We start from the raw sequence: 24,475 nt of genomic DNA on the forward strand, positions 1-24,475 counted from the left end.
CCAGGAGACCCTCAGCGAAGAGGACCCGAGGGAGCTGGCGGGGTGGGTGGGGAGGTGGGATCCCTGGAGGGGTTGCGCCCTCCCATTCTTCCCCCAGGAGGCTTCCTAGAAACAGGATTTTTTGTAGGGCCCCGGGCCCTACCTGTTGGAAAAGGGTGGGCGGCTAAGGGGCCGCTGGACCAGAGAAAAGGCTGAGCCGCTGCAGCAGGGCTGGTGGGCGTGGAGGTAGAAGAGGAGGTCCGGGAGAAAGCCCGAGCTGGGGTATTCGGTCCTGTCCGCCAGCCTTCAGGCCCCTCCCCGGCACGGCAGTCGGAAGAGCGAGCTGCAGGCAGTCCTCTCAGCTAGAAAAATCAAACCAGGGACGGAGGCCGTTCAGCCAATCGGCGAGCAGATAGGCTACCTTCGGCCAATGACTGCCGCGAATGCTAATGAGGGCTGACGCCGCGAGAAGGGCCCCATTCAAAAGTAGCAGCTATTGTGGCTCAGAGCCGCGCACCCTACAGGTTCTGCCGTCGTGCCGCGGCCAGAAAGGAGCGTGTGGACGCGGGGACACAACCCGGAGTCCATGGCCGCGGCCGCGATGGCTCAGCGGGGCCGCGTGCCGCCCGCCGCGACCGCACCAGGCACCGAGGGACTGCCGCGCGCCTTCCTGCAGAGCCTGCGCACCCTCTTCGACATCCTGGACGACAGGCGGCGCGGCTACGTGCACCTGCGCGAGATCGAGTCCCGCTGGCAGGGTGCTGACGCACGCGAGCTGCCCCGCGGCGTGCTGGAGGGCCTGCGCCAAGTGGCCCCGGCCAGCGGCTATCTGACCTTTGAGCGTTTCGTGGCCGGGCTGCGCACCTCACTGCTGAGCGCTGATGGCGGTCCGCGAGACCCGACGCGCGCCTCGGGCCGGCAAGGGGACAAGCCGCCACCGCCACAACGCCTGGTGTTTGCACCGGCGGACGAGCCTCGGACTGTCCTGGAGAGGAAGCCCCTGCCTCTGGGTGCGCGCCCTCCGCCGGCCGGCCCGGGACAGCTGGGCAGCCCTGCGGACGCGGCGCCCTGCCTCGCAGAGCCCGAACGGCCCCTGAGTGCCGCACTGGAGCGGAGCCCCAGCACGGACGCCGGTGAGTGTGGGGCGTCCCTCAACTCCGCCTCCTAGCTCCCCAGGGCTGTGTCCCAGGCTGGAGCCCGGAAGTATCTCCCACGAGGGACGGGGACGGGACACCTTGGTGGTGGACTGCAGAGCCAGGAGCGCGCCTCAGTGGGCCCGGGGGGCCTAGGGGTTTGGGCATGTGCCAATGTGCTTAGGGCCTAAGGAGGCCAGCCCTTCCCCTGGCAGGAGTTCAATGGAGCAGGACCGTGATTTGGAACACTCACTAGGAACACACCTTGTATCAAGCCTGAACCAGGCACTGGAACACCTGCCCAGTGTGAGGGAAGGTGGGCCATTTCCCATGCCTGACCCAAACCTGGGACCTCGACCTTCGGCTGCTGCTCAGGCAGAGGTGCTTCCTTGTGGAAGAGAAGGTCCCCGCAGTCTGTGGTCAGAGGGTCTTTCCCAGTCTAACAGCTCAGCCTAGAGAGCTGGGCCTATTGCCCCAACCCAGGCCCCGGGCAGGTGGGAGCTGCTGGAGGTTTTCCAGGAGCACCTGGCACCTGTGCAGAGAAGAACAAGGTGTGTGTGTGTGGAGGGGGGCTAAGTGTCTGGGCTGCAGCAGATGCCACAGGGGGATGCAGACTATCTCCCTGGGGATTTTTAACAGGCTCCTCTCTGGCTTCCGGTCCAGCTGGCAGAGAAGGAGACCGTTGAATGGCCCCTGTCTGACTTGTTCCCCAGTGCCTTCCTTGGAACAGGACCTACATTATGTCTGGGGTGGGGGCAGGCCCCCAACCCCTCAGCCCATTCAGCCTTTGTACATGCCCTTCCAGGTGCAGGCTTGGTCACTGGTGGCAGCTGCTAGTCCCTTTTGTTGCTGTCCATTGCTTTGCCAGCTTGCCAGACCTCTCCCCCTGTCTCAGGCTGATCTCCAATTCTATGACTCGTGCTTGGAGCCACAGTGGCCCTGGCCTCCCTGGTGAACTGATCCAGCAGCCCCATACCAGGCTGGGATCTCTCTGTGTATCTCATGGTCCAGCTTCCCTGTCCCTGTGGTTCGGAGGCTTCTGGGTATAGCTGACACCAAATGCAAGGTGGATGTTATCCTGTGGCTCTGCAGTTTGAAACCAGCCTTGGCACTGCATGCAAGGACAGGCTCAGGGCTTGGTTATGGTCTAGCCCTGCTCTGCCCTGTGGCACTGGTTTATTTACCACACCCCCTGAAGGCCACATGGCCAGTGCACCCATCATAGGCAGCGCTTACACTCATTACTCAGCCAGGTTCTAGCTATCACCCTTTTACAGGTAAGCCAAGGCCCAGACAAGAGGAAGCCATGCTTGATTGACAGGCTGGATTTCAGAGGACCAAATCTGGATCCCCAACCACCCTACCTTTTCAGTAAAACTTCCCAACACCCATACAGCGTCCTAAGCCCTCAGCCCAGAGATTCAGGCTTCCTCTCTCGTGCAGAGCAGGTCCAATGTCCCAGGTTCCTCCCCAGCCCCACTTGCCAGTGTCGTCTTGCCCCTCCCCACAACATGACTGTGACTCCCACTGCCTCACCCTGAACTGTGGCTCAGCAGCTGGGGACGTGAACCCTGAGGCCTGCCATAGACTGGTTGGTTCTTACACCTCCGCCCCACTCCCAGCCCAGGGCATGACCTGGGGGATGAGCCTGGTGCTGGCGACAGGGCACCCTCCTCTGCACCTAGAGCCCCTTTCTGTAGACAGGGAGGCCTTCCAGAGACCCCCCCCACAAGCCCTGGTGAGCCTGAGGCACACGCTTCCGAGCTCCAGGACATCTCCCATGAGCCCAGGACACGCCTGACTGCTGGCTGTGCGCTGTGTTTGTATGTGTTAAGGTGCCTCATACTGCAGTTGCTCCCGGGGAAGAGTTGATCTCCATCAAGCAGCTCCACCTGTCCCCTGCCTCAGCCCCTGCCCAGGAGGGCCCTGTGAGAGAGGGACTGAGAGAACCAGAGGCCCTGCCAGTCCATCCCTTACCCTTTACCCTTTACCTAGCAGCCTTTGAGACCCCCAGCTGTATTCATTATGTTCTGGGCATGGGGTAAGGTGTGGAACTGTTAGCCCTCCCCAGCAAGTGAGTGGGCTCCAGGTGGGGGTGACTGGCAGAGGACACCATGCAGGCCTGGTCCCCAGGATTCACAGTGCCTGGGTTGGCTGGGCCTGGAGTTCAGCCAGGTTTCTGCCTCCCCACCACAGGAGCAGCAGGCTGCAGGGGCCTGGAAATAAATGCAGGAGATACTCGGCGGGCCCCACGGGCCCGAGGGGAACGTCGGAGGCACACGATCACCAATGGAGTAGACTGTGGCCTGGTGAGAGGGGCTAGGGCTCTGAGGGACTCTCCAGGTTGTCTGGGAGGTTGGGAGGCTGGGAGCCAGGGAGGGGCATGCAAGCCAGCTTCTGGGGGAGTCCTGTTGGGCGCATCTGTCAGCTCCAAGAATCTCCCTGGGCTTGAGTGCACTGGAGGGCCAAGCAGAGGAGGTCATGAGATCCTTTAGGGACATGCTGTGACAGGAAGCTTGGGCCCTGCCCTGTCTGCCCCAGGAGGCTCAATTCGGCCTATCATGCCAGGTTCCTGCTTTCTACAGAAAGAACCCTTGAGAGGGGGTGCTAGGCCAAGCCAGGGGGGAGTCTGAGAAGAGGGGCTGAATGAGAGCAGGACCTCCACTGTGCTCCCCAGAGCAGTGGTGCGGGACTCCCCGGGACTGGCTATGAGTATCCATCTGTGTGGTGAAGCCTGCCCACGTGCTGATATACTCTGTGTAGGTGTGCATGTGTGATCTGCTGTACATGCCTTAACTTACACTCCTGTGGCTTCTGGCACATTCACATAGGCATGTAGGTGTGCATGGATGTGTGTGCTCACTGGCACGTGTGTCCTGCACACACGTGTGTTGTAGCTGAAGCAGCTGAAGGAGCTGGAGCAGGAGCAGGAGGTGCTGCTGCAGGGTCTGGAAATGATGGCTCGGGGCCGCGACTGGTACTGGCAGCAGCTGCAGCGTGTGCAGGAGCGCCAGCGCCGACTGGGCCAGAGCAGAGCCAGTGTGGTGAGTACTGGGACCGCCCCAAGGTCCCAGGGCACCCTTGGGCAGACCCCCACCAGAAACACCCTGTGCTCCCTCTAGGGTCTAAGCAGCAACTTTGTGGGGCAGGAGTGCCAAATGGGGGGCTCCCATCACTTCCCAGTGCTCCCCCGCTTTTTTCCAGGACTTTGGGGCTGTAGGGAGTCCCCGCCCTCTGGGGCAGCTGCTGCCTAAGGTGCAGGAGGTTGCCCGGTGCCTGGGGGAGCTGCTGGCTGCAGCCTGTGCCAGCAGGGTGAGTGATCCCAACCTCCCCCCATTCCCTTGTCCTGGAGACTGTCCAGGGGAGGCCTGCCTGACCATGCCCTCCCACAGGCTCTGCCCTCATCCTCGGGGCCCCCATGCCCTGCCCAGGTCTCCACCTCATCCTCAGCCCCGGGCTGGCAGCAGCAGACCATCTTCATGCTGAAAGAGCAGAACCGGCTTCTCACCCAGGTGAGGTGTAGGGAAGTGGGGAGTGGGGGCCAGAGGCCAAACTGGCCCTGACCACCTGCTTGCTCGCCCAGGAGGTGACTGACAAAAGTGAGCGCATCACTCAGCTGGAGCAGGAGAAGTCTGCCCTCATCAAGCAGCTATTTGAGGCCCGAGCTCTCAGCCACCAGGACACTGGGCCTCTGGACTCCACCTTTATCTAGCCAGGCATGCATCCAGTGGGGCCTGCATTCAGCAGGACATGCATTAGCAGGATGTGCATCTAGCTAGACTGTATCTAGCCACAGCACAGCCTTGAGCCCTGTGGGCACCCCTGTGAGTCCCCTCTGGCTGAAGACCATCAGCTGGCCTGGGAAGAGCCCTTGAGCAGGAACCTCCCTCTACTCTTGGGGTCTGGGCCTGCCCCAGGCCTGCTCTGCCAGAACACTGACGCTGTTGGAGCCTTGGGGGCCACCTGGGGAGAGGCTCTGTGACCCTACAGCCTGGAGCTGCTACTGCCACCGTCATTGGATGGTGGGGGACCCCTCCTGATGTTTATTAGGTTCCAGGCATCTCTGGGCCCAGAGGGGCACATTTACAGCTGTCCTGGTCCCTCCTGCCTGTGACTCTGGGGTCCTGTTTCCAGTAAAAAGTACTGGTCACACCGGGCTGCACTTCAAATAGCGGCCAGCAGGGGGCAGTGAGTGACCTGCATGTTGGTATCTGGGGTTTCTGGAGCATGGTAGGGGGTCTGGTGGTGCTTAGGGTGGGTGGGGAGATCTGGAGGCCAGCCAGTAGGAGGCCTAGGGGCAGACGCAGGTTGAGGTCCCAACTGGGGGCACCAAGACGGTGATTATGCTTCAGCTGGGAGCAGATGAGAGGGTTGGGGCTGACCTCTACATGGGACTCTGCCTGTGCCTGTTGGGGGTCCGAGAGAGAGTAATCAGGGTCTAAGTCCCAGCCAAGGCTGAGAAGGAATCTGGCTGCAGCCAGAGCAGGCCTGGCAGGCTTCTGAAATGGGGTCCAGAGCTCAGTTTGCCTGCTCCCTCCCACAAACCCCAGACTCTACAAAGCACTTGGGTCCTCATCTTCTTGGCCAGGACTCCACCCCATATTGAGTCCCACAGCAACCTGGGACTTGGTTCCAGACCTTAGCCTGGAGTGACTGATGGTCACCAGAGTGGCTCAGGCCCCTTTCCTAGGGACAACCCTGTCCCCAGGAGGAATGTCCCAGTCAGTCCCAAGGCATGTGTGGGCACAGCACATGCACCCCACAGGATGCAGGGATCCCCAGGTCTGGGATCTGCTCAGACCTCCATCCTCCCAGCTTGGCCCCAGGAAGGTGGGGCTAGGACACATCCCCTCAGCCACAGCAAAGTGAACTACTGGGCACAGGAGGTGGCTGGGACCCCCAGCCCCCATCACTCCCTGCTCAGGCACATGCCCAAACCAACCCTGCTCAGACTGACCTGGTGGGGTCCAGTGTGCAGGGCCATGAGAGTGAGGGGCACTGCAGCTTCATGGGTGGGCCCTGCCTGGGCCTCTGGTCCAGTGAGGGCGGGTGTGTCATGTGGCTACCCACAGAGCCTGACTCCCCTGCTGCACCTGCAAGACATCCCAGCTCACTCACAAGTTGGCCCAGTACCTGAACCTCCCAGGGGCCAGTTCTAAAAGGAGCCCCACATATAGGTGGACTTGCTGGGCAGTGATCACAAGTCTCCCTGAGGGCCTGCCCCCCATCACACCCAAGGGATTCAGGAGGCAAGAGACGGCACAGCTGGCTGGTGAAACTAGTCAGGAGACCACACAACGAGAGCACAGCTGAGGGGTAGATGGAAACAAACTGGTGACAGGTGGCAGGAGGCAAGGCCTTGGTGCTCCATGCACAGTCACAGGTACTTCCTCCAAGTGTGCAGCCTGGAATGGTCTGCCTGTGCGGCTCCAGAGGTCTAGAGGCAGAATCTAGAGGGGCCCAGTTGGCAGGGCCCAGGGGGCTGGCAGAGGCCAGTGCAGATCCTCTATGGAGCCTCAGCCCTAGCGGCCCCCAGGGTGGGTGACTGTCCTTCCTGAAGGCTGGTGCATCCTTGCAGGAGGTGAGCAGCATCGCTGGCCTATAGCCACAAATGCCAGTGGCACATATGCATGCTGCCAGACGTGACAATCACAAATGTCGTCTGTGTCCCTGGGGGTAGGGGGACTGCTGCTTTTGAATCACTGCTCTGAAGGAAGCCAGCTGCACCAGGACCCTGCAGTTGGTATGGAGACTGAGCCTGTGGGCACTGCACCACTGAGCCACATCCCCAATCCCTCATTTATTTTTTATGTCTCAAGACAGGATCTAGCTAAGGTGCCCAGGCTAACCTTGAGCTTGTGATTGTGGTAGAGCGCTTGTCTACCATGTGCAAAGCCCAGGGTTGAATGGGTTCCATCCCCAGTACCAATTTATGATTATTATGGTATAATATAGTGGTCTATTATTATTGGTATATTATTATTATTGGTTTAAGTTTACACACACAGAAAATAAGTGCCTAGGACAAGGCCAGCCTTGTCCACTTAGCTAGATCCTGCCCCAAAATAAAAAGGGTTGGTGGTGTAAGCTCAGTGGTAGAGTGCCCCGGACTCAATCCCCAATACTACAAGAAAGGAAAAGCAAGAGAAAGAAAAGATATTCAACCAAAGGGGAAAATTCAGAAAACATAATGACATGATAGAGAAGCCCGTCAGAAATTTACAAATTTATGTAAATGACTCAAGCGCACTGATTAAAGGATAAAGTTGTCAGATTAGATTTTTAGAAATTAAAATCAGTCTGTTTTAAGAGATACACCTGAAAGAGAATTACAACAGAAAACAAAGACAAATTTTTGTCATATTAATGTAAAACAAAATAGGGGTTTTTTGGTTGTTTATTGTTTTGCTTTTGTTTCGTTTTTTTGGTACTGGGATTGAACCCAGGGCTCTACCATTGGGCCACCGCCAGCCCCTTATTTTTATTTTATTATTTTTTTGAGACAGGGTCTTGCTAAGTTACCCAGACTGGCCTCAAACTCGAGCACCTCCTGTGTCAGCCTCCTGAGTCACCGGGACTACAGGTGTGCCCCACCATGCCCAGTTTAAGGCAAGAGATGGCACTAAACATAGTGAGGGTAATTACCTAGTCATAAAAAACTAATTTTACTACTAAGATATAACAATCCTTAACCTGGGATCACCTAGTAATATAGCCACAAAATATGTAAATCACAAAGATCTGCAGCGATTTTCCCACAGAGGAACTGCAGACGGCAAACATGTGAGGAGATGTCAGCCTCACCAGCCCCTGGGAATGAGCAGATGCGGGCTGCGGAGATGTGCACCCCACCAGGGCGGCCCGTGAAGCGAGTCCACACCACACCCCGTCCACGTGCTGCTGGTGAGAGCTTCAAGTGGGACAGCGTTTTCAGATGGTGTGAACATAGCGCTCGGCTGGAAGTGCTCAGAGACCAGCAGGCAGGCGGATCCAGGATGGCAGAGTGAAGTTCATGGGGCCTTAGTGGACAGAGTCTCGGACAGCAGCCACTTGTGTGCTAGGTAGGCCAAGGTGGGCCTCCTCCCATGGGAATCTCTGTCTCAGCAACTAGTAACACGCCACGTCAGGAAACTCCAGGCACCAGTGGCTGCAGGGAGGCCCCACTGACCACACTAATGACCGATTTATCCCCGGGGTTTGCAGTGCATGCCAGGGCCACCTGGCCGGCAAGATGGCAGTCACACCGGGATGGCTGCAGTCATGTCAAGCTGGCTTCCACTGACAGCCACTGTGGAAAGTGGTAACTGTTTTCAAAACTAAAAGTGATGTGGGCACAGTGGTGCACGCCTGTAATCCCAGGGGTTCAGTTGGAGGCCAGCCTGGGCAATTTAGCAAGACCCTGCCTCAAAATAGAAAATAGAAAAGCCGGGGCAGTGGCTCAGTGGTAGAGCACCCCTGGGCTCAATCCCCAGTACTCTCCCCACCAAAACTCCAACAACTAAAATCGGTTTACTGCATGATTGTTACTTTTTTAAAAATATTTATTTTGTAGAAGTAGTTGGACACAACACCTTTATTTTATTTATTTTTATGTGGTGCTGAGGATCGAACCCTGGGCCTCGCATGTGCTAGGTGAGCGCTCTACCGCTGAGCCACACCCCCAGGCCCATGATTGTTACTTTTAAGTGTCTGCTCAGCCATGCTGTGGTACCCAGACCTTCAACACCTGTGGGGACATTGCTGTGATGGTGTGTGTCAGATGTGAGTAATGTCTCAACCAGGAAACTTTGGGTACAGCAGGTCTCCTTCCTACAGTGGGTGGGCCTCATCCCACTAGTTGTAGGCTCTGAGAGGGAAACTGAGGTCCTCCTGAGAGGCAGGAGTCTGGCCTCCAGATGGTCTTTGACCCGGAAGTTGTGCCGTGGACCCTGCTGCCCACTGAACTGCTCTGCAGACCCAGAATCCGGGCCATGATCAGGCGTGCCCCTCCCCACTGCATCCGTTTCTCTGAGGAGCTCTGACTAATCCATCACCTAATCCCACTCATGGGCATTTATCCCAGAGAGATGAGCTTATTTTCATGCAGGAACACGTACACGAATGTTCATAGCACGTCGTTTATATCTACAATGGTAAACCATGCAGACAGACACTTCTCAATGATGATTGGTCAGATAACCGCAGTAGAGCCAGGTGCGGCCACACCTGTAATCACACCTGTAATCCCAGTGACTGCGGAGGCTGGGGCAGGAGGGTCCCAAGTCTGAGGCCAGCTTCAGCAATTTAGTGAGGCCCTATCTCAAAAGGGCTGGGGATGTGGCCTGTGGTTAAGAGCCCCTGGGTTAGATCCCCAGTATCAAATACAAAACAAAACCCTGAGGCATATCCACACCCGGGAATACTACTCAGCAATGAAAAGGAGTGGGGGACAGCGTGGGTGGAGCAGTAAGACAACCAAACAATAACAAAAATAATAAGCAGAAGATGTGTCTGCCCCTGGACACTGTGACTTCTGAAGGAAAGGCTGAGGCGGGAGGCCAGGGCCTCAGCTGTCTCAGCCACAGGCCCTCCCTGGAGGTCTGAGTCTGGCTGGGGAGGGACACTCCACATGTCTGCTCCACACTGCTCTGCCTGGAGCCCTGCCCTGCTGAGGCCTCTGGGGGAACCCTGCTCCCGGTCCCCGAGTCCACCTCCCAGGAGCCCAGCACCCAGCAGCTGTCTCCGTGCCAGGAAGGGCTATTCCCTGCCCTAGTTCCACTCAGAAAGCACTCCGCTCTCGGCCCGTCCTGGCCGTCCCTGCTCAGCTGCTTGCCCTTCTTGGCAGGCTGGTCCAGGCGCCTGGCCAGAGCCTGTCTGCCCCAGGGCAGGGGCTGGGCTCCCTGCGGACCCTGCCCCATCCCATCAGGCCTGGTGGGGAGTCCAGCTACCCCAGGCTTGTCTGTTCAAGGACAGTCCAGAACACCAGGAAGCCCATTAGCTCTGGTAGGATGGAGGCCACCACTGCCCTTTCACAAGATGGGCCTTCTCTGGGCTCCCTTTGTCCTTTCCTTTTCAGGCCCCTGTGCCTGCCTCTCCCCCACTCTGGTTCAGGGTGGGAGAAAGGGCCTGGAGGGATGTGGGGTGGAGATGCTGGCGGGACACTGGGGCCTGGAGCCCAGTACTGGCCACACCCAGAGAGTCTTCTGGAGACCCTCCAGGCTGAGATCTGGGAGGCTGAGTGACCTCCCGGGTTCCCACCCCTCCCTCTAGGGTCCTGAGCTAGAAGAAAGACGCCTTTACTGAGCTGTGACCCAGACCCTCGGCCTGGGCGGCAATCCCAGCCCAATCGTCCTGCCTGTTCTGCTGGCTGGGCCATTGCCCACACCCCGCCCCCATCAAAGGCCTCCCTTTAGCTCAGCTGGGTTCCTGCTCACCCTGGTGGTCTTACTGGGTTGCCACGGTGATGGGATTTGGCTGCAATTCCCATTTGGTAAGTACACAAAGCTGGTGGCCCCTGTGAAGGAGGCCCTGAGCCTGGTTGGGCTGACCTGCAGGTCCGTGTGGTGTCAGAGGACAGGCATTCTGTGGGTTAGGAGGGGCAGGCTTGGGCCTGAGACTAGAGAGCACTTGTCCACTCCAGCCAGCCTGTTGCTGACCAGCTCCCGGGCCTGGCAGGGGGTCCTCTTCCTTGCCCTCCAGGGTGAGGCCTGTGGGAGGCAGCCTGTCCTTTGCTCCCCTGGGAAGCCAGGATGGCCAAGGCCCTAAGCTAAAAGAGACTGAGGCCCCATCCTGCTCAGTTTCTCTTCTGTTTCTGGGCTTGGTCTGACCATCCCTGTCCTTCTCTGCCTCAGTGGCCTCAACTGTCACCATAGTAGAGGGATATGTGAGGTAAATCTGACTTAATTCTTTCTGTTGCTCAATTCGAGTGCCCAGGTAGGCAAGAGCAAGCTCACCTGAGTCAGAGTCAGCTCAGTGCCCCGGAGCTGACCTGTGCAGGCGGGCAGCCTCGGGTCAGTCAGCACAGAAGGCTGTGGGTCTTGCAGAGAGGGTACCCCAGGAGCCAGCCTGGTGCTCGTGCAGAGCATTGTGCTCCACAAGCAGGAGCTGAGTCTCAGTGTCCTCCTGAGGCCCCAGCCTGGAACCCAAGAGGCGCCTGTGGGTGGCTCCTCCTTCCCCTTTCCCAGGCCACGGAAAATGACTGCCCCTGAAGCATCTTAGCCCCCCGCCCCGCGCCAGGTATCCTGTTCTCATGGCTTCACAGGACAGGGCTGGGTGCTAAATGGACAGGAGGTAGGAGGGTGGACAATAGTAACAGGGTCACCTAGCTGCGATCTGAGGCACTCAGGCAAAGGGAACGGCAAGGATGCGAGGATGACTCAGCCGGGTCGCGTCTCCTACCTGCGCTCCGGGCGGAGGAGGAGAAGGGACTTGTGGGCGTGACCGCACGTGGGCGTGGTCTCCCGCGCCCCGCCCCGGGCGTCTATCCCGCGGCCCGGGCCACCCCGGCCTCTCAGCTGCCGGCTGCCCGCGGGTCCCCGGCGCGTCCTCCCGCGTGCCCGCCCATGGCCGGGAAGGTGTTGTCACTGCTGCCTCCTCTGGTGCTGGCCGCGGCCGGCCTCTCCGGCCTCCTGCTGCTGTGCGTCCCCACCCGCGACGTCCGGGAGCCGCCCGCCCTCAAGGTGCACGCCCGGGCACCCGGCGCACGTCCGGGGAGCAGCGGGTCCCGCAGGCCGGGAGCCGGGCGGGGGCGGCTCGGAGTCCATGCGTCCAGCGGCACTTCCGCGTCAGCCGGCGACCACCCGCGCTGCGCTCGGGAGGGCCTGGGTGGGGTCCTGTCCCGCGCTGGTCCCTACGCGTCCTCAAGGCGGCACCGGCGCTTCCGGGACCACTCGACACTGGAGGTCGAGGTTGCGGGAACTCCCCGGCCGCCGCAGAGCCTGCCAGCGGGCAGAGGGCTATCTCCTGGTCCCGGAATGCGGCCCCGGCACCCCAGGCTGTGGCCAGACGCCCTTCCTCCAGCCCAGCGCGAGCCTCAGGGCACTCGGGGCCACCTCCGCCTTGCGCGGTAGCCCAGGAGTGCGCAGTTAGAGGCGTTCCGCTCTGGATGCAGCCCAGATGGGGAGCTATGGGCGATGACGGCCGGGGACCCCTTCCCGCTATCGGGTGGCCAGGACAGTGCGGGTGGGCGCTGTGCCTGGAGTAGGGCTTGGCTGGCGCTAAAGGGGTTGAACTGGGCTAGGCCAGATCTCCACCCCCACTCCCACCCCAGGTCCAGCGGCCTCCCCACTGGCTCCTTTAACCCTTTATTGCGCTTGTGTGGGGTGAGTGTGGGGGTGTACTGATCCAGGCCCCACAAGCCCAATGGGAGGGGCTCTGTGGCTATGCAAAATGGGGATGGGGTAGGCCGGCTGCCCTCCGCCTCCGTGGGTTCTGGGGAAGTTCCTTGACGGGGAGGTTTGTGCAGCCATTCCCAAGCTGGAATCAGCACTGGGCTGTGGGTGGAGGACAGGTGCTGAGAGGGAGGGGGTCACTCAGGCTGGGTCCAGGCATCACCTGCCAGGCCCATCCTGAGACCCCTCTGCTCTGCAGGACCAACCTTTGTCGGGCGCTGGCTTTGATGCCAGGGAGGGGCACGGATTGGAGGCCCATTCTCAGTCCTAGCCAGCTTTCTTCTTGGGTGGGCTGAAGTCAGAGCAGGTGGAGGCAGAGGCAGGAGGAAGGAAGGGCAGCTCGGTGCGGTTCCTTCCTCTCCCTGGACCCAAGGAAAAAGTTTTGTTCCCAGGACAAAGTTTCAGATGTTGCCTGGGACCCTCTGTCCCTGGCATAGCCCATGTTTGCCCCTGCCAGTAGGCCTGCTTCCCGGTGCATGGCCTGCCAGCTTCAGGTAGTCAGAGGGAAGTGGTCACCCCAGTTATCTTACCCCACCCCAGTTCTCCTTCCAACCAAGCCCTGTCCCTGTGGCTGAGCTGGCCTTCTCTGAAATTCAGCATGAAGCCCACCACATGACAGGGCGGGGCGGAGACCCAATGGCATGGCCTTAAGTGCCCTCGACCCTCCAGCTGACTCTCTCCTCTCCCAGTATGGCATTGTCCTGGATGCTGGCTCTTCACACACGTCCATGTTTGTCTACAAGTGGCCAGCAGACAAGGAGAATGATACAGGCATAGTGGGCCAGCACAGCTCCTGTGATGTCCAAGGTGAGGTCTCCAGGGCACCAGTGCTCCCCAGCCTGGACACCACTCCTGTGGGGTCCCAGGGGCCTTCTCCAGCCGCTGGGGGAGGCTTGATCCTGGGTGGAGCTCACTCCAGAAAAAGAGGCTGGGTCCTCTGTGCTGGGAAGGGGTATGGGTACTCTGTGTTCCAGAAAGGGAAGCTCCAGGAAGCAGTGGAAGGTCCAGGCCTCACCTGGCCCAGGACTGACCTCTAAGCCCCAGACAGAGCAGGAGGGGCTCTGAGGATCCAGCAGGCCCATCCAGGCAGGTCCTGTGGGAGGCTAGGCTGGGTTAACAATGCCCAGCGCACCTGTGCCCACACCCACCCCGAAGGCGGCAGCCTCAGAGACTCTGTGTGGCACCTGGGCCCCTTTGTCTTTGAACTGGGTGTCTCTGGGGGCTTAAGCTGGGAAGGTGTGTCTAAGCTACCTGGGAGAAGCCAATAGTACCTGGTTGGGAGTCCAGTCCCCCAGCCCCACTGGACTACAGCCCACCTGGGGACCATTTACAGGGGCTGGGCATCTCTCTACCTCCCTCTAGGTGGGGGCATCTCCAGCTATGCAGATAACCCTTCTGGGGCTGGCCAGAGTCTGGTTGAATGTCTGGAACAAGCACTTCGGGATGTACCCAAAGAGAGACACGCTGGCACCCCCTTATACCTGGGAGCTACAGCAGGCATGCGCCTGCTCAAGTGAGCTGAATGTCCCCTGACCTTGCCCTGAGGCCCCAGGACAGCCCCTGCACAGGGTGGACCCCACATCCCCTTGTTAGCAACTCTGGGCTGGAACCTCCTCACTGGGGAGTGCCCCCTGCAGCAGGATCACAGCTACCTGGGGAGCAAGCCCCTTAGAGTTCTCCCTGCCCCACAGCCTGACCAGTCCAGAGGCCTCGGCCGGTGTGCTTGAGGCAGTGACGCAGACGCTGACCCAGTACCCCTTTGACTTCCGTGGTGCACGCATCCTCTCTGGCCAGGACGAGGGGGTGTTTGGCTGGGTGACTGCCAACTACCTGCTGGAGAACTTCATTAAGGTGGGCCTGGAAGCTGCTCCAACGAGCCCAGGGACACCTGCACCTGGCCCCTGGCTGACCTAACCTCCACTCTCCACAGTACGGCTGGGTGGGCCGGTGGTTCCGACCAAGGAAAGGGACGCTGGGGGCCATGGACCTGGGGGGTGCCTCCACACAGATCACCTTTGAGACGGCCATCCCAGCTGAGGATCCAGCCAATGAGGTCCAGCTACGGCTCTACGGCCAGCACTACCAGGTCTATACACATAGCTTTCTCTGCTATGGCCGAGACCAGGTCCTCCAGAGACTGCTGGCCAGTGCTCTCCAGGTGCCCATCCACCCCAGCCCACCCCACCTGAGGGAGGGAGCAGAACAGATGGAGTCGAGTGCCCCAGAGCAGAGGGTGGAGGTGACCATGCCCATGAGGCTCTACAGCTAGGCTCCTCAGCTGGGGGACTCCACAGGAGCAAAGGGCCAATGCTGAGGATCAGGATGGAGAACTGAGGGCCAGGAACAGATCTCAGAGGGCCCCGAATGCCATCTGTGGCTCCTGAGCAAAAAGTGATATTGCCCGAGTCGGATTTGTGGGGGATTCACCAGGCTGGTCCTCAGGGGTGGGGATGGCAGGAGAGGCTCTGAGGATCCAGCAGACACATCCAGGCAGGTCCCTTGGGAGGCTAGGCTGGGTTGACAATGCCCAGCGCACCTGTGCTCTGGGTGGTGCTCTGATATCCTCATCATCTCCCAGACCCACAGCTTCCACCCCTGCTGGCCAAGGGGCTATTCCACTCAAGTCCTGCTCCAGGACCTGTACCAGTCACCATGCACCAAGGCTCAGCGGCCCCAGACTTTCAACAGCAGTGCCAGAGTCGGTGTGTCGGGGACCAGTGACCCTGTTCTCTGTCGTGACCTTGTCTCCGGGCTCTTTGACCTCTCCTCCTGCACCTTCTCTAGATGTTCCTTCAATGGGGTCTTCCAGCCCCCTGTGGCTGGGAACTTCATTGTGAGTCCAGGAAGACATGGGTGGGTCAGGTGCCCTTCAGCTCTGGGGGGGTGGCCCTGGCATGACTGTCCCCCCCGCAGGCCTTCTCTGCTTTCTACTACACTGTGGACTTCCTGAGGACCGCTATGGGGCTGCCTGTGGCAACTCTGCAGCAGCTGGAAGCAGCTGCCATGGCCATCTGCAACCAGACCTGGGCTGAGGTGAGGCAGGAGGGCTTGGCCAGTCACACCTCCTGGTCATGCTTTGTCCTATAACCAGGGGTCCAAGCCTCTCAGAATATCCCCTGTAGTGGGGGTGACTATATTAGGCTCAAGTAATGACTGGGCTATGGCAGGGGACATGGGAACCAAGTGACTTGCAAACAAGACCTGGTGGGCAGGGGAGCAGGTACTGCAAAGGCCCTGTGACATCAGGGAGCTTGGAAAAGACAGGGATGGAGAGGCAAGTGGCTGGGACAGGGTGGGGGAGAATGGCCTGCTGGTGGAGGACCAATTCAGGAGAGACAGCAGGTAGAACTGCCAGGGTTTTGGGTGGGCCTGAGGAGGTAAACAGGACTCCTAGCTTTCTGACTTCTGCCATGCTGCCACATAAGGAGAGATGGAGGGGTCTGGCTGCCTAGAGTGTGAAGTGTGCACCTGAATCTCCAGGAGAAATGTGATATTCCCACCCAGTCTTGTCTGTGCCTAGTCTCAGGCAGACTAGAGGAGGTGGGAGCAGGAGGAAGGCTCTTGGGTCCAAGCCTGGAGCTCCTGTTCCCCCGGCCACACACCAAATGCTGCTGCCCTCAGCTCCCTCGTGGCCATCTGTGCCCAGCCTTCCAGGCACTGGCAGTGGCTCCGGGAGGGGGACACTGCCATCCAGCAGTCACTCAGTTCATCCCCGAGGGGTGCGCTCTCTAGGGGTGCCCCCTTGGCCTCAGTCTTGCTGCACAATTCCTGGTCGTGTGGCTGTCTCTGGCCTCACTTGGTTTGTGGGTGAGGGAGGGTACAGCCCTCAGCGGTCTCCCGGGGTCGCCGACTGGATGTTCTTCCGCCCGCGTCCCAGCTGCAGACTCGGGCGCCAAGGCAGCAAGCCCGCCTGGCCGACTACTGCGCTGGGGCCATGTTCGTGCAGCAGCTGCTGAGCCGCGGCTACGGCTTCGACGAGCGCTCCTTCCGCGGCGTGGCCTTCCAGAAGAAGGTAGGTGGGCGGGGCGGGGCGCGGCGGGGCGGGGCCTCGGGGACGCTGACGCGCGCCTCCCGTAGGCCGCGGACACGGCGGTCGGCTGGGCGCTCGGCTACATGCTGAACCTGACCAACATGATCCCCGCTGACCCGCCGGGGCTGCGCAAGGGCACCGACTTCAGGTCCTGGGTCGCCCTCCTCCTGCTCTTCGCCGCCATGCTCCTGGTCGCGCTCGGCCTGCTGCTGCGCCAGGTGCGCTCCTCCAAGTCGCCGAGCGCCATCTAGGGCGCGCAGGGCGCCTCACTAGAGCCCCCAGCGCAGCACCCCCCACCCTTCACTCCAACCTGGGCGCCTCTGACCCTGAGGCCGCCCGGAACCGAAGCTCTGGGGCACAAAACCAAGGGGCCCCTCAGCTCCTCCGGCCTCTGCATCTCCTCCAGCCCCCGCAGCCCCTCCGGATGCACTTCCTGAGTGCTTCTCGCTCCTCCTCTTCCTGGGGTGGCGGGTCCCCCAACCTGGGACTCAGGGCAAGGTCTCCAGAAGCGAAGCTTCCATTCCGGCCTTCAGGTCCCTCGGAGCACCCCGTTCATAGAGCCTGGGTCTGTACTAGGGGAGGGTCAGAGGCCACAGGCTGGGAGCCAGTCCAGCTCCTACTGGTAAAAGTTTTGTAATAAAAGATTTTTTTCCTAGAGCAGTGGAGTGTTCATAGGATGGGACATCATCCCTCTTTCCACCTGTGTTGTCCATGCAGGCCTGCCCCTGGTCCCAAGAGTGGACACCGGCTCTTCGCTCTTCCTTCCTCTCTGGTTCAGACTTGGGACCCTGTGAACCTCCTGGCTCTGGCCTATAGAGCAGTCCCTGAGTCCCTGAGCCTTCCCTGGCCAGCAGAGCCGCCACGACCCCACCCCCGGCCCCGCTCATCGGCGTCAGAGGCCTGATCCTGGCTTAGACTAGGCCTGGGAGTGAGGATGGGGAAGGCAGGAAGGTTGAGGAAGGATGGGGAGAGGTCGGAGGGGAAGGCAGCTGCCTGGGGCGGGCCAGTGCCCACAGACCATGAGGCAGGACAGGTTCTCAGGGATGTGGGCGCGGAGATCAATCGACAGAGCCCAGCCCACTGAGGGATGACACTTGCCACAAGCGTGGCTCTGAGCCAAGGCCGCAGGGGAATGGGGACACCTTGCCCCGCTCGCCTGGGCCCTGAAAACCCTGCACTGGGAAGAGGCATTCAGCAGCCCCTCCAGCCACTGTGGGATCAGAGGCGCCAGCAGCCCAGCCCTAAGACTGTTTTCTCCGGGGTGGGAAGGCGTGGTCTTGGTTACTTCTTCCAGGCGCCCCCCCACCCCCCTTTCTGGGAAGTGAGCTCAGACACTATTTCTGCCTGGTCAGTGCCCTGTGGGGGAGGGGGCGGTCCTTGTTCTGCTCCCTGCTCCCCACACACAACACATACCCTTCAGCCATTTTGCAAACCTTCGGCAACCAGCCCCAGCTTTGGCGTTCTGAGACTCGGGAGACTGAGAGGAAACACCGGGTTGGGGGTCTCAACCATGTTCACTTGATTGAGCCAGAGGGAGGTGTCCAGGTGGGTTGGGGTGTCCTCTCGGGAGGCAGGTGAGGTGTAAGGGAGGGCTTCGTAGGTACTCGATATCGTGGGAAACGGGGAGAGCTGAAAGCTGTCACCTGGGAGCATGACCACCTCGGACAGCTCCCAGCTGGCTTTCGGCAGTAGCTCTGGGTCACTTTTGCCCCCTGGTGGCCTGCGTGGCATCGGGACCCATCTAGTTCTGCGCCTGTTTGCTTTTATTCGTGTCTCTGGGCGCCCCGTGCGTTTCCAGGCACACCTGTGCACCTATTTATCCCTTGTTTATTGTGCGGGCCTGGTGTTCCCCTGTTCCACGGTGTCCGGGCCCCAACCCCAGGCAGGTTCTCAATTTCAGCGTGGTGGGGCATCAGGATTCGGCAGTCCCAGTAGGAATAGGACAGGAGGGGGCGCATCCTGGAAAAACTCACCGCTAATCAATCCCATGCCAGATTTCTGAGGAACATGGAAGGACAGAGGCGGAAGGGGACGAGACACTGGGGGCTTGGAGTGAGGGGACCAGACTGGAGGGAGGAGGAGGGGGTTCAGCCTGGAAACACCGTCCCGCCCCCGCAGGTGGAGCGCGCAGGCGCACTGCTCGCGAGCGCGCCTCTAGCAGCCGCGCCTCTGTCCCGGATCCTTTGCCGCAGCGTCAGCGCCGTCGCCTCCTCTTTTCCTTTTCCTCTTTCTCCTCCGCCCCCCTTGCTCCCCGGCTTCTCCGGTAGCGGCGCCCGGAGCCTGCACCGAGCCTGGGCCCGCGGGCTGCCATGCTGCCCGGGCGGCGGAGCTGAAGGATGGCGACGCCTGTCCCTCCGCCCGCCCCGCGGCACCTGCGGTTGTTGCGGCTGCTGCTCTCCGGCCTCGTCCTGGGCGCGGCCCTGAACGGTGCCGCCGCCGGCCGCCCGGGTGAGCGAGCGCGCTGGGCGCAGGTTGCCGGGTGTCCCAAGGCCGGGATCGCGGGGCAGGAAGTCGGGCTGCGCGGCGCCACCGTCATCCTCCCTGGCGCCTACCAGGCCGGGAGGCCACGCAGGCCGGGTCCGCTGCCGCTCCGGCCCCGCCTCGCCTGGGATGGGGTAAACAGGCCTGGCCGGGAGGGCCGCCCGTGGGCTCCGCTGGATGAGGCTCTCCTAGGGCTCAGCGGGCGAACCCGAAGTTCACGCACTTCTTGTCTTTGTTTGAGTCCGTGAGCCAGTCTGGGTTTATCTCAGGGGGTCTTTTTCTGCCCCGCAGCAGTCTGGCTGGGGTGCACCATGGGGATCTGTTCTGTGCATCTCCGTGTGTTTCTGGTGTTCTTTGGGGCTCCAGAGGTGCGGGGCTGGTCCCTGAGCTTTCAGGCCTTGCTGCCCTTGAATGGCCTGGGTCCCGTCGCTGAGATAGACTGCTGGTTCTCCTGCTTCTGGTGGTGTGCAACACAAGCCTTGCTTTGCCTCAAGCAGGGTTTGAGGTTCCCAGGCCTAGGATCTTGCTCTGCCTTCCCCAGGGGACAGGCTGTTCTCTTCGCACACCCCACCCTGCCTGGAGGACACCTGCCATCCTGCTTTTGGCCTAGGGTTTGTGTGTAGACTCTGGAGGGGAGAGGGAGCCCAGGGAGACTCTCCCTGCCTCACAGATAGGCACTGAGGTTCCAAGAACCAAAGGTCTACAGGAATCCAGGGTCCAAAGCAACACCTTCTCCCAAGGGGACTGAACTGGGACAGATGTCCATACATTCACTCAATTCTGGCTTCCCTGTGACAAGCGTACTATCAGCTCATCTTACAGGTCGGGAAACTGAAGTTCAGAGAAGTTCAGTTACTGGTATGTGGCACATTTGGGATGCTACTTTGAGTGATCTCATTCTGTATGTGTGGCCTCAAGAGGTCAGAGCAAGGCTGGAGAGGCCAGAGGAGGAGGTCTGAGAAGGGATAATCAGAGCTGGTGGAGGCCCCAGAGAGGGGCCTCCTCAGGAAGGGGAACTGCAGCTGCTCCTGAGCCCCACAAGTGGGCAGGTGCTATCCTTGCAGTTCATCTCCTCTCCAGCTTTGGGCAACCTTGCTGGGAGATCTGGGGTGCCCCCCAGGTGGTCTCTCCCACACCCAGGGACTGGGAAGGCCTTTCATAGCCCAGGTTGGAGGGGGCCTTCCTGACCCAGATTAAATAGGCAGCAACGATATTCTCCTGGGCTGGGGAGTTGGAGGACCAGAGAGGCCCCTGAAGCCCAGAACTGGCCTTGTACCACAGGCCAGTTATCAGCACCAGGGGCAGGGACTGCTAGCTCCCAGGTGTCCAGCTGGTGGGTGGGGACCAGATGAGCCTTCTGGGAGGAGCTTAATGTTTAACTAGCCCAAGCCCAAGACCCAGCCCACTGATACTGGAAGCTGCTGATCCTGCCTGCAGAGGGTGGGGGTGCCTGCCATGGGAGTCTGAAGGCCCACCTGCCACTGAGGATGCTGGGACTTCCTTGTAAGGATGCCTATACCCTGGAGGCATGGAGTGTCAGGTCACCAAGGAAACCAAGCCAGGCCTCCCAAGGTCTGGAGAAGCACATCCCCCACTCTGAGCCCTAGTGACCTTGCCTACAGTGTGGGGTGGGGTCCGTGTGGAGAAAGATCTGGTTGGCTGGAGACACCCACCCTGCAGGGTTGATTGTCCTGGGTATTCTGCTAGCCCTGCCCGCTTGCTGTGACTGAGCCCAGAGACCCTGGCTTGGGAACATTTCTTAGCTTTGAATCAACAGATTTTGTATCCCACAGAGGAAGCTGAGGCAGAGAGGGCCACTGTCCCCATCCTCCAGCATCAGGATGGGACTGATGAGCTGTATATAAATAGGACACGAGGATCTAGGCTCCTGTCAGAGAGCTGAAAGTGTGGCTGGGATCTAGGGCCTAGCCTGGAGTCCCTGAGGCTCTGGGTCTGACCAACTCTATCTTAGTTCTGCTCAACCCCGTGGCACCTCTGTGCCCTGGGAACAAGCCAGAGGCTAGGCAGGCAGCAGCAGCCATCTTCCAAACTCCACTCTGTGGGGCTGCAAGATGGTGGGATGAGGTTTGGGGGGAATCTTGATGTGGGGGAGCATCTCCTGAGCCAGAGAGAGCAACTGGGCCCCCCCTTCCTGGAGCTTCCAATCTGGATAAGTCTCTGCTTGCTCTGGGCCATGCTGAGGCCAGAGGCAACCTTGGAGAGCTGCACAGTCCTGCCTAGGAGAGCTGTGTGCTGGGGACAGTGTGGGTCAGTTTCTATATAGAGGGCTGGACTCTGGGGAGTGGGTGGGGCAGGGCAGTTCCCATGTCTTGGGACTGTTTGCTTCCTGGTTCTGAGCTCTGACAGTGAGGAGAAAGGGTCTGTCCAGAACAATGGTCAAGCCGGCCTCCGGCTCTGGGGGAGGGGTGGCTGTGGAGTGCTGTTTCTGAGCAGGGGCAGGCTGACTGGGCCGTGATGGACCTTGCCTTCTGTTTTTCCCAGATGTGGCATCCTGTCCCAGGAGCCTGGACTGTGCTCTGAAGAGGCGAGCAAAGTGCCCCCCAGGTGCCCAAGCCTGTGGGCCATGCCTTTGGCCCTTCCAGGAGGACCAGCAAGGTCTCTGTGTGCCTAGGATGCGCAGGCCTGTGGGTATGTGAGCGCACAGATGCAGGGGAGATGGGCAGGGGAGATGGCCTCCCCCTCCTGTGTTTTTCTGTGTCCCCAAGGACCCCGAGCCCCTCAGGTCTGCCAAAGCCCTTCCAGGTACTCACTGCCCTACCCTCTGGGCCGCCCTCACTTCTCTCCCTTGCTCTTGTCCTGTCCACTCCATGAAAGATGTCTGAGAACCCAGCCCAGTGCTGATGCAGCCGTCCTGAGTCTGTCGGGAGGCCCAGTCGTGCAGAGCCTTGGGTCTGATGGGAGCTTTACAGAGAGGTGCTAGGCCTGGCCTGGGGGCGCTTCCTGGAAGAGGGTGGCAAAGAGGGCACTGGGAAGTGGGAAGCAGGACTACTGCAGAAGGGGTGCCTTCGGTCCCCGCTCTTTTGAGGTTGTGTGTGGTGCAGGTGTCTACCTAGGAGTTTCTGTCTGGGTTGTGGTGCCCACAGTGGGTACCGTGGGGGTCCAGCCACCATTCTACCTCCAAAACTGCCTTTTCTTCTCCTGAGGACTTGGAGAGGGAGCCTGGACATGTGGGCTTACTTTGGCTTTTCAGCATTTCGTGGGGAGTCACTGCCTGCTCTTGATAGAGAAGGCTTGGAGATAAGGGCAGGGAGGAGTTATTATGCCCCAATACTCTGCCCACCCCTTTGTGGACAACAGCCCTAGCAAGGGACCCCATCTTTTCTCCTCCTGCCTGGTCTCTGCACATTCATCTCCTCCCCTGCCCCCACCCCTACTTTTCTTGGGAGCTGCTGCTGTTCAGAGAATGTTCCCTCAGTTATCACCATGGCAACCCAGTATGGAGAAAGGGCCACGGATGATGTCTGGTCCTCAGGCCTGATGGGCCCCTCCATCTCCTGAGGGATTACTGGCAGCAGGTGTTGGCTGAGGGCTCCATCTGAGGCTTCTCACCCTCCCTAGGAGAAAGCCAGCCCCAGCCCAGATTGGAAGATGAGATCGACCTCCTGGCCCAGGAGCTAGCCCTGAAGGAGGCTGGGTACTCTAAACTTGCTGTCCTGCCCCTGACTGAGGCCCGACAGCAGTTGCTGGAGCCAGGTGAGACCCCAGCCCCGTTCCCCTCCCCCAGCTCTCTGGTCTGGAGCCTGGTCCAGCTGATCTCACCTGCCTTCTGTCTCAGCAGCTGCCCTGGGGTTCTCAGAGAGAGGTCAGGGACTAGAGCCGGGCCTCCCCTCCACTCGGGGAGCCCCTGCGCCCACACCCCACACCTCCTCGGGTTCCCCTGTGTCGTCTGGGCCGGTGCACATGTCTCCCCTGGAGCCTCGGGGCGATCGCAGCGAAGGCCTTGCCCTCGGTAGGTCTTGGCAGTGTTGGGGGCGGCAGGGAAAGGCAGGGTTCCCGAGAGCTCGCCCCTCACCGCACCCCTCCCGCAGTGCTGATGGTGGCTTTCTGTGTGGCCGGCTTGGCCGCCCTCGCCGCGGCAGCCCTCTGCTGGTGCAGGTGAGTGGTGGCGGCGGGCGGGCAGGGCCAGCGGGCTGGACCCCCGCCTCGGCCTCAGCTCCACCCCTCGCAGGTTGCAGCGAGAGATTCGCCTGGCCCAGAAGGCCGACTACGCTGCCGCCAAGGCCCCCGGCTCACCCGCGACGTCCCGGGTCTCGGTGCGTGGCCCCGCCCCAGCCCGCGCCCCGCCCCGCAGTCTCGGTGCCCCCGCAGCTGTACCTGCCTGCAGCCTGACCCTTCTCCCTCCCCACAGCCAGGGGACCAGAGGTTGGCGCACAGCGCCGAGATGTATCATTACCAGCACCAGAGACAGCAGATGCTGTGCTTGGAGCGGTGAGCGCCCCCACCCTCTGCCCCTCTGCTCCACAGGGACCCGGCCCACTGCCCCCATCCCCTTACCCAGTCGTCCCCAATCTGAGCCCGCAGCCCCATCACCCAACCGGGCTGTCCCCACCATGGGCAGCGGTGTGTTGAGCACCGCCTCTAGCCTGGGCCACTGGCCCTTGGAGGGTGCGCAGAGGACCCAGCGATCCCACCCCCATCCAGGCACAAGGAGCCTCCTAAGGAGCTGGACTCAGCCTCCTCAGACGAGGAGAATGAAGACGGGGACTTCACAGTGTACGAGTGCCCTGGCCTAGCCCCGGTGAGTGCCTGGGGTCACAAGAGCGGCATTACCAGCTGGAGGGGTTCCTCCACAGCAGGCTTTCACCCACCCACAGGGCACCGCCCATACCCTCTGTCCCCTCCTGTGCCTGCCTGCCTGCCGGCCTGATTTAATACGGCCTTAACAGACAGGGGAGATGGAGGTGCGCAACCCACTGTTCGACCACTCCTCGCTGTCTGCGCCCCCACCAGAATCCCGCTCACCACCCGCACTGCAGTGACCTGGAGGCCAACGCCCAGCGCATCGGCTTGCCTGCGGGGGCGGGGGGCCCCGGGTTGGGAGGGGCAGGGCCAGCGTTTCCTATTAAAAAGGCACTGTTCTTACCCTCCTGCTTGTGTCAGGGGGGAGGCACTGGCCTCCTGGATCCCTGGCTGGGAGATTCCCTGCCTTGTGCTTGGAGATCTTGCAACCCCCTTGCACCTCCACTGTCCAGTCTGCACCCTGAAACTGGAGGGAGTGAGGAGAACTGTAGAACCCAGGCATGGGTAGGGAGTCCTGGAGACAAAGCCAATTAAAGTCTGTTCCAAATCTGAGCCTTCTGGGTGTGTGAGAGGTACTGGTTAACACTCAGCCCCCACCCTGCACTGGGGGACTCTGGTGGATGGACCCTTGTGGGGGCACCTCTGTTGGGTATTTGTGAGGACCCTCCCATGGAGGCTAGAGGAGGGGCAAACACAGTAGCACCTCCTCCCTCTGTACTGGG

General features: G+C 60.6%; 3 protein-coding genes across 6 annotated transcripts; all 3 read left to right on the forward strand.

Moving 5' to 3' along the window:
* Nucleotides 1-565: 565 nt before the first annotated feature.
* On the forward strand, nucleotides 566-4,824 carry Sapcd2 (suppressor APC domain containing 2). Of its 2 annotated transcripts, XM_076843006.2 has the most exons (7): nucleotides 566-1,116; nucleotides 1,658-1,667; nucleotides 3,221-3,421; nucleotides 4,010-4,156; nucleotides 4,317-4,424; nucleotides 4,505-4,624; nucleotides 4,696-4,824. In XM_076843006.2, the coding sequence occupies exons 1-7, from the start codon at nucleotides 566-568 to the stop codon at nucleotides 4,822-4,824; spliced, it is 1,266 nt and encodes a 421-aa protein (XP_076699121.2). The 2 variants fall into 2 exon arrangements, with proteins under 2 accessions (XP_076699121.2, XP_076699122.2); XM_076843007.2 differs by lacking the exon at nucleotides 1,658-1,667 and having other exon boundaries at nucleotides 566-1,112; nucleotides 3,309-3,421.
* Nucleotides 4,825-11,624: 6,800 nt separating this feature from the next.
* Nucleotides 11,625-17,019, forward strand: Entpd2 (ectonucleoside triphosphate diphosphohydrolase 2). Of its 2 annotated transcripts, none has more exons than XM_076843008.2 (9): nucleotides 11,625-11,770; nucleotides 13,171-13,288; nucleotides 13,844-13,994; nucleotides 14,173-14,332; nucleotides 14,412-14,639; nucleotides 15,060-15,314; nucleotides 15,395-15,514; nucleotides 16,359-16,493; nucleotides 16,559-17,019. In XM_076843008.2, exons 1-9 carry the CDS (start codon nucleotides 11,654-11,656, stop codon nucleotides 16,760-16,762), a joined length of 1,488 nt encoding a protein of 495 aa, XP_076699123.2. In that variant the 5' UTR covers nucleotides 11,625-11,653; the 3' UTR covers nucleotides 16,763-17,019. The 2 variants fall into 2 exon arrangements, with proteins under 2 accessions (XP_076699123.2, XP_076699124.2); XM_076843009.2 differs by having other exon boundaries at nucleotides 14,490-14,639.
* Nucleotides 17,020-18,672: 1,653 nt separating this feature from the next.
* On the forward strand, nucleotides 18,673-24,305 carry Npdc1 (neural proliferation, differentiation and control 1). Of its 2 annotated transcripts, none has more exons than XM_076843010.1 (9): nucleotides 18,673-18,959; nucleotides 21,495-21,641; nucleotides 22,572-22,706; nucleotides 22,789-22,962; nucleotides 23,042-23,108; nucleotides 23,182-23,266; nucleotides 23,362-23,441; nucleotides 23,655-23,751; nucleotides 23,900-24,305. In XM_076843010.1, exons 1-9 carry the CDS (start codon nucleotides 18,848-18,850, stop codon nucleotides 23,990-23,992), a joined length of 990 nt encoding a protein of 329 aa, XP_076699125.1. In that variant the 5' UTR covers nucleotides 18,673-18,847; the 3' UTR covers nucleotides 23,993-24,305. The 2 variants fall into 2 exon arrangements, with proteins under 2 accessions (XP_076699125.1, XP_076699126.1); XM_076843011.1 differs by having other exon boundaries at nucleotides 22,792-22,962.
* Nucleotides 24,306-24,475: the final 170 nt, after the last annotated feature.

This window comes from Callospermophilus lateralis, chromosome 2 (assembly GCF_048772815.1).
Source record: "Callospermophilus lateralis isolate mCalLat2 chromosome 2, mCalLat2.hap1, whole genome shotgun sequence".
Classification (NCBI taxonomy): domain Eukaryota; kingdom Metazoa; phylum Chordata; class Mammalia; order Rodentia; family Sciuridae; genus Callospermophilus; species Callospermophilus lateralis.

Bases quoted from the DNA above. Each gene is read 5' to 3' on its own strand.
- Sapcd2 (XM_076843006.2), top strand. From the start codon at position 566: ATGGCCGCGGCCGCGATGGCTCAGCGGGGCCGCGTGCCGCCCGCCGCG. The intron at 3,422-4,009 runs GTGAGAGGGGCT...CGTGTGTTGTAG, and splicing joins ATGGAGTAGACTGTGGCCTG to CTGAAGCAGCTGAAGGAGCT. The intron at 4,425-4,504 runs GTGAGTGATCCC...GCCCTCCCACAG, and splicing joins CTGCAGCCTGTGCCAGCAGG to GCTCTGCCCTCATCCTCGGG.
- Npdc1 (XM_076843010.1), top strand. From the start codon at position 18,848: ATGGCGACGCCTGTCCCTCCGCCCGCCCCGCGGCACCTGCGGTTGTTG. The intron at 22,963-23,041 runs GTAGGTCTTGGC...CCCCTCCCGCAG, and splicing joins CAGCGAAGGCCTTGCCCTCG to TGCTGATGGTGGCTTTCTGT. The intron at 23,267-23,361 runs GTGCGTGGCCCC...CCCTCCCCACAG, and splicing joins CCGCGACGTCCCGGGTCTCG to CCAGGGGACCAGAGGTTGGC.
- Entpd2 (XM_076843008.2), top strand. From the start codon at position 11,654: ATGGCCGGGAAGGTGTTGTCACTGCTGCCTCCTCTGGTGCTGGCCGCG. The intron at 13,289-13,843 runs GTGAGGTCTCCA...ACCTCCCTCTAG, and splicing joins CAGCTCCTGTGATGTCCAAG to GTGGGGGCATCTCCAGCTAT. The intron at 16,494-16,558 runs GTAGGTGGGCGG...CGCCTCCCGTAG, and splicing joins GCGTGGCCTTCCAGAAGAAG to GCCGCGGACACGGCGGTCGG.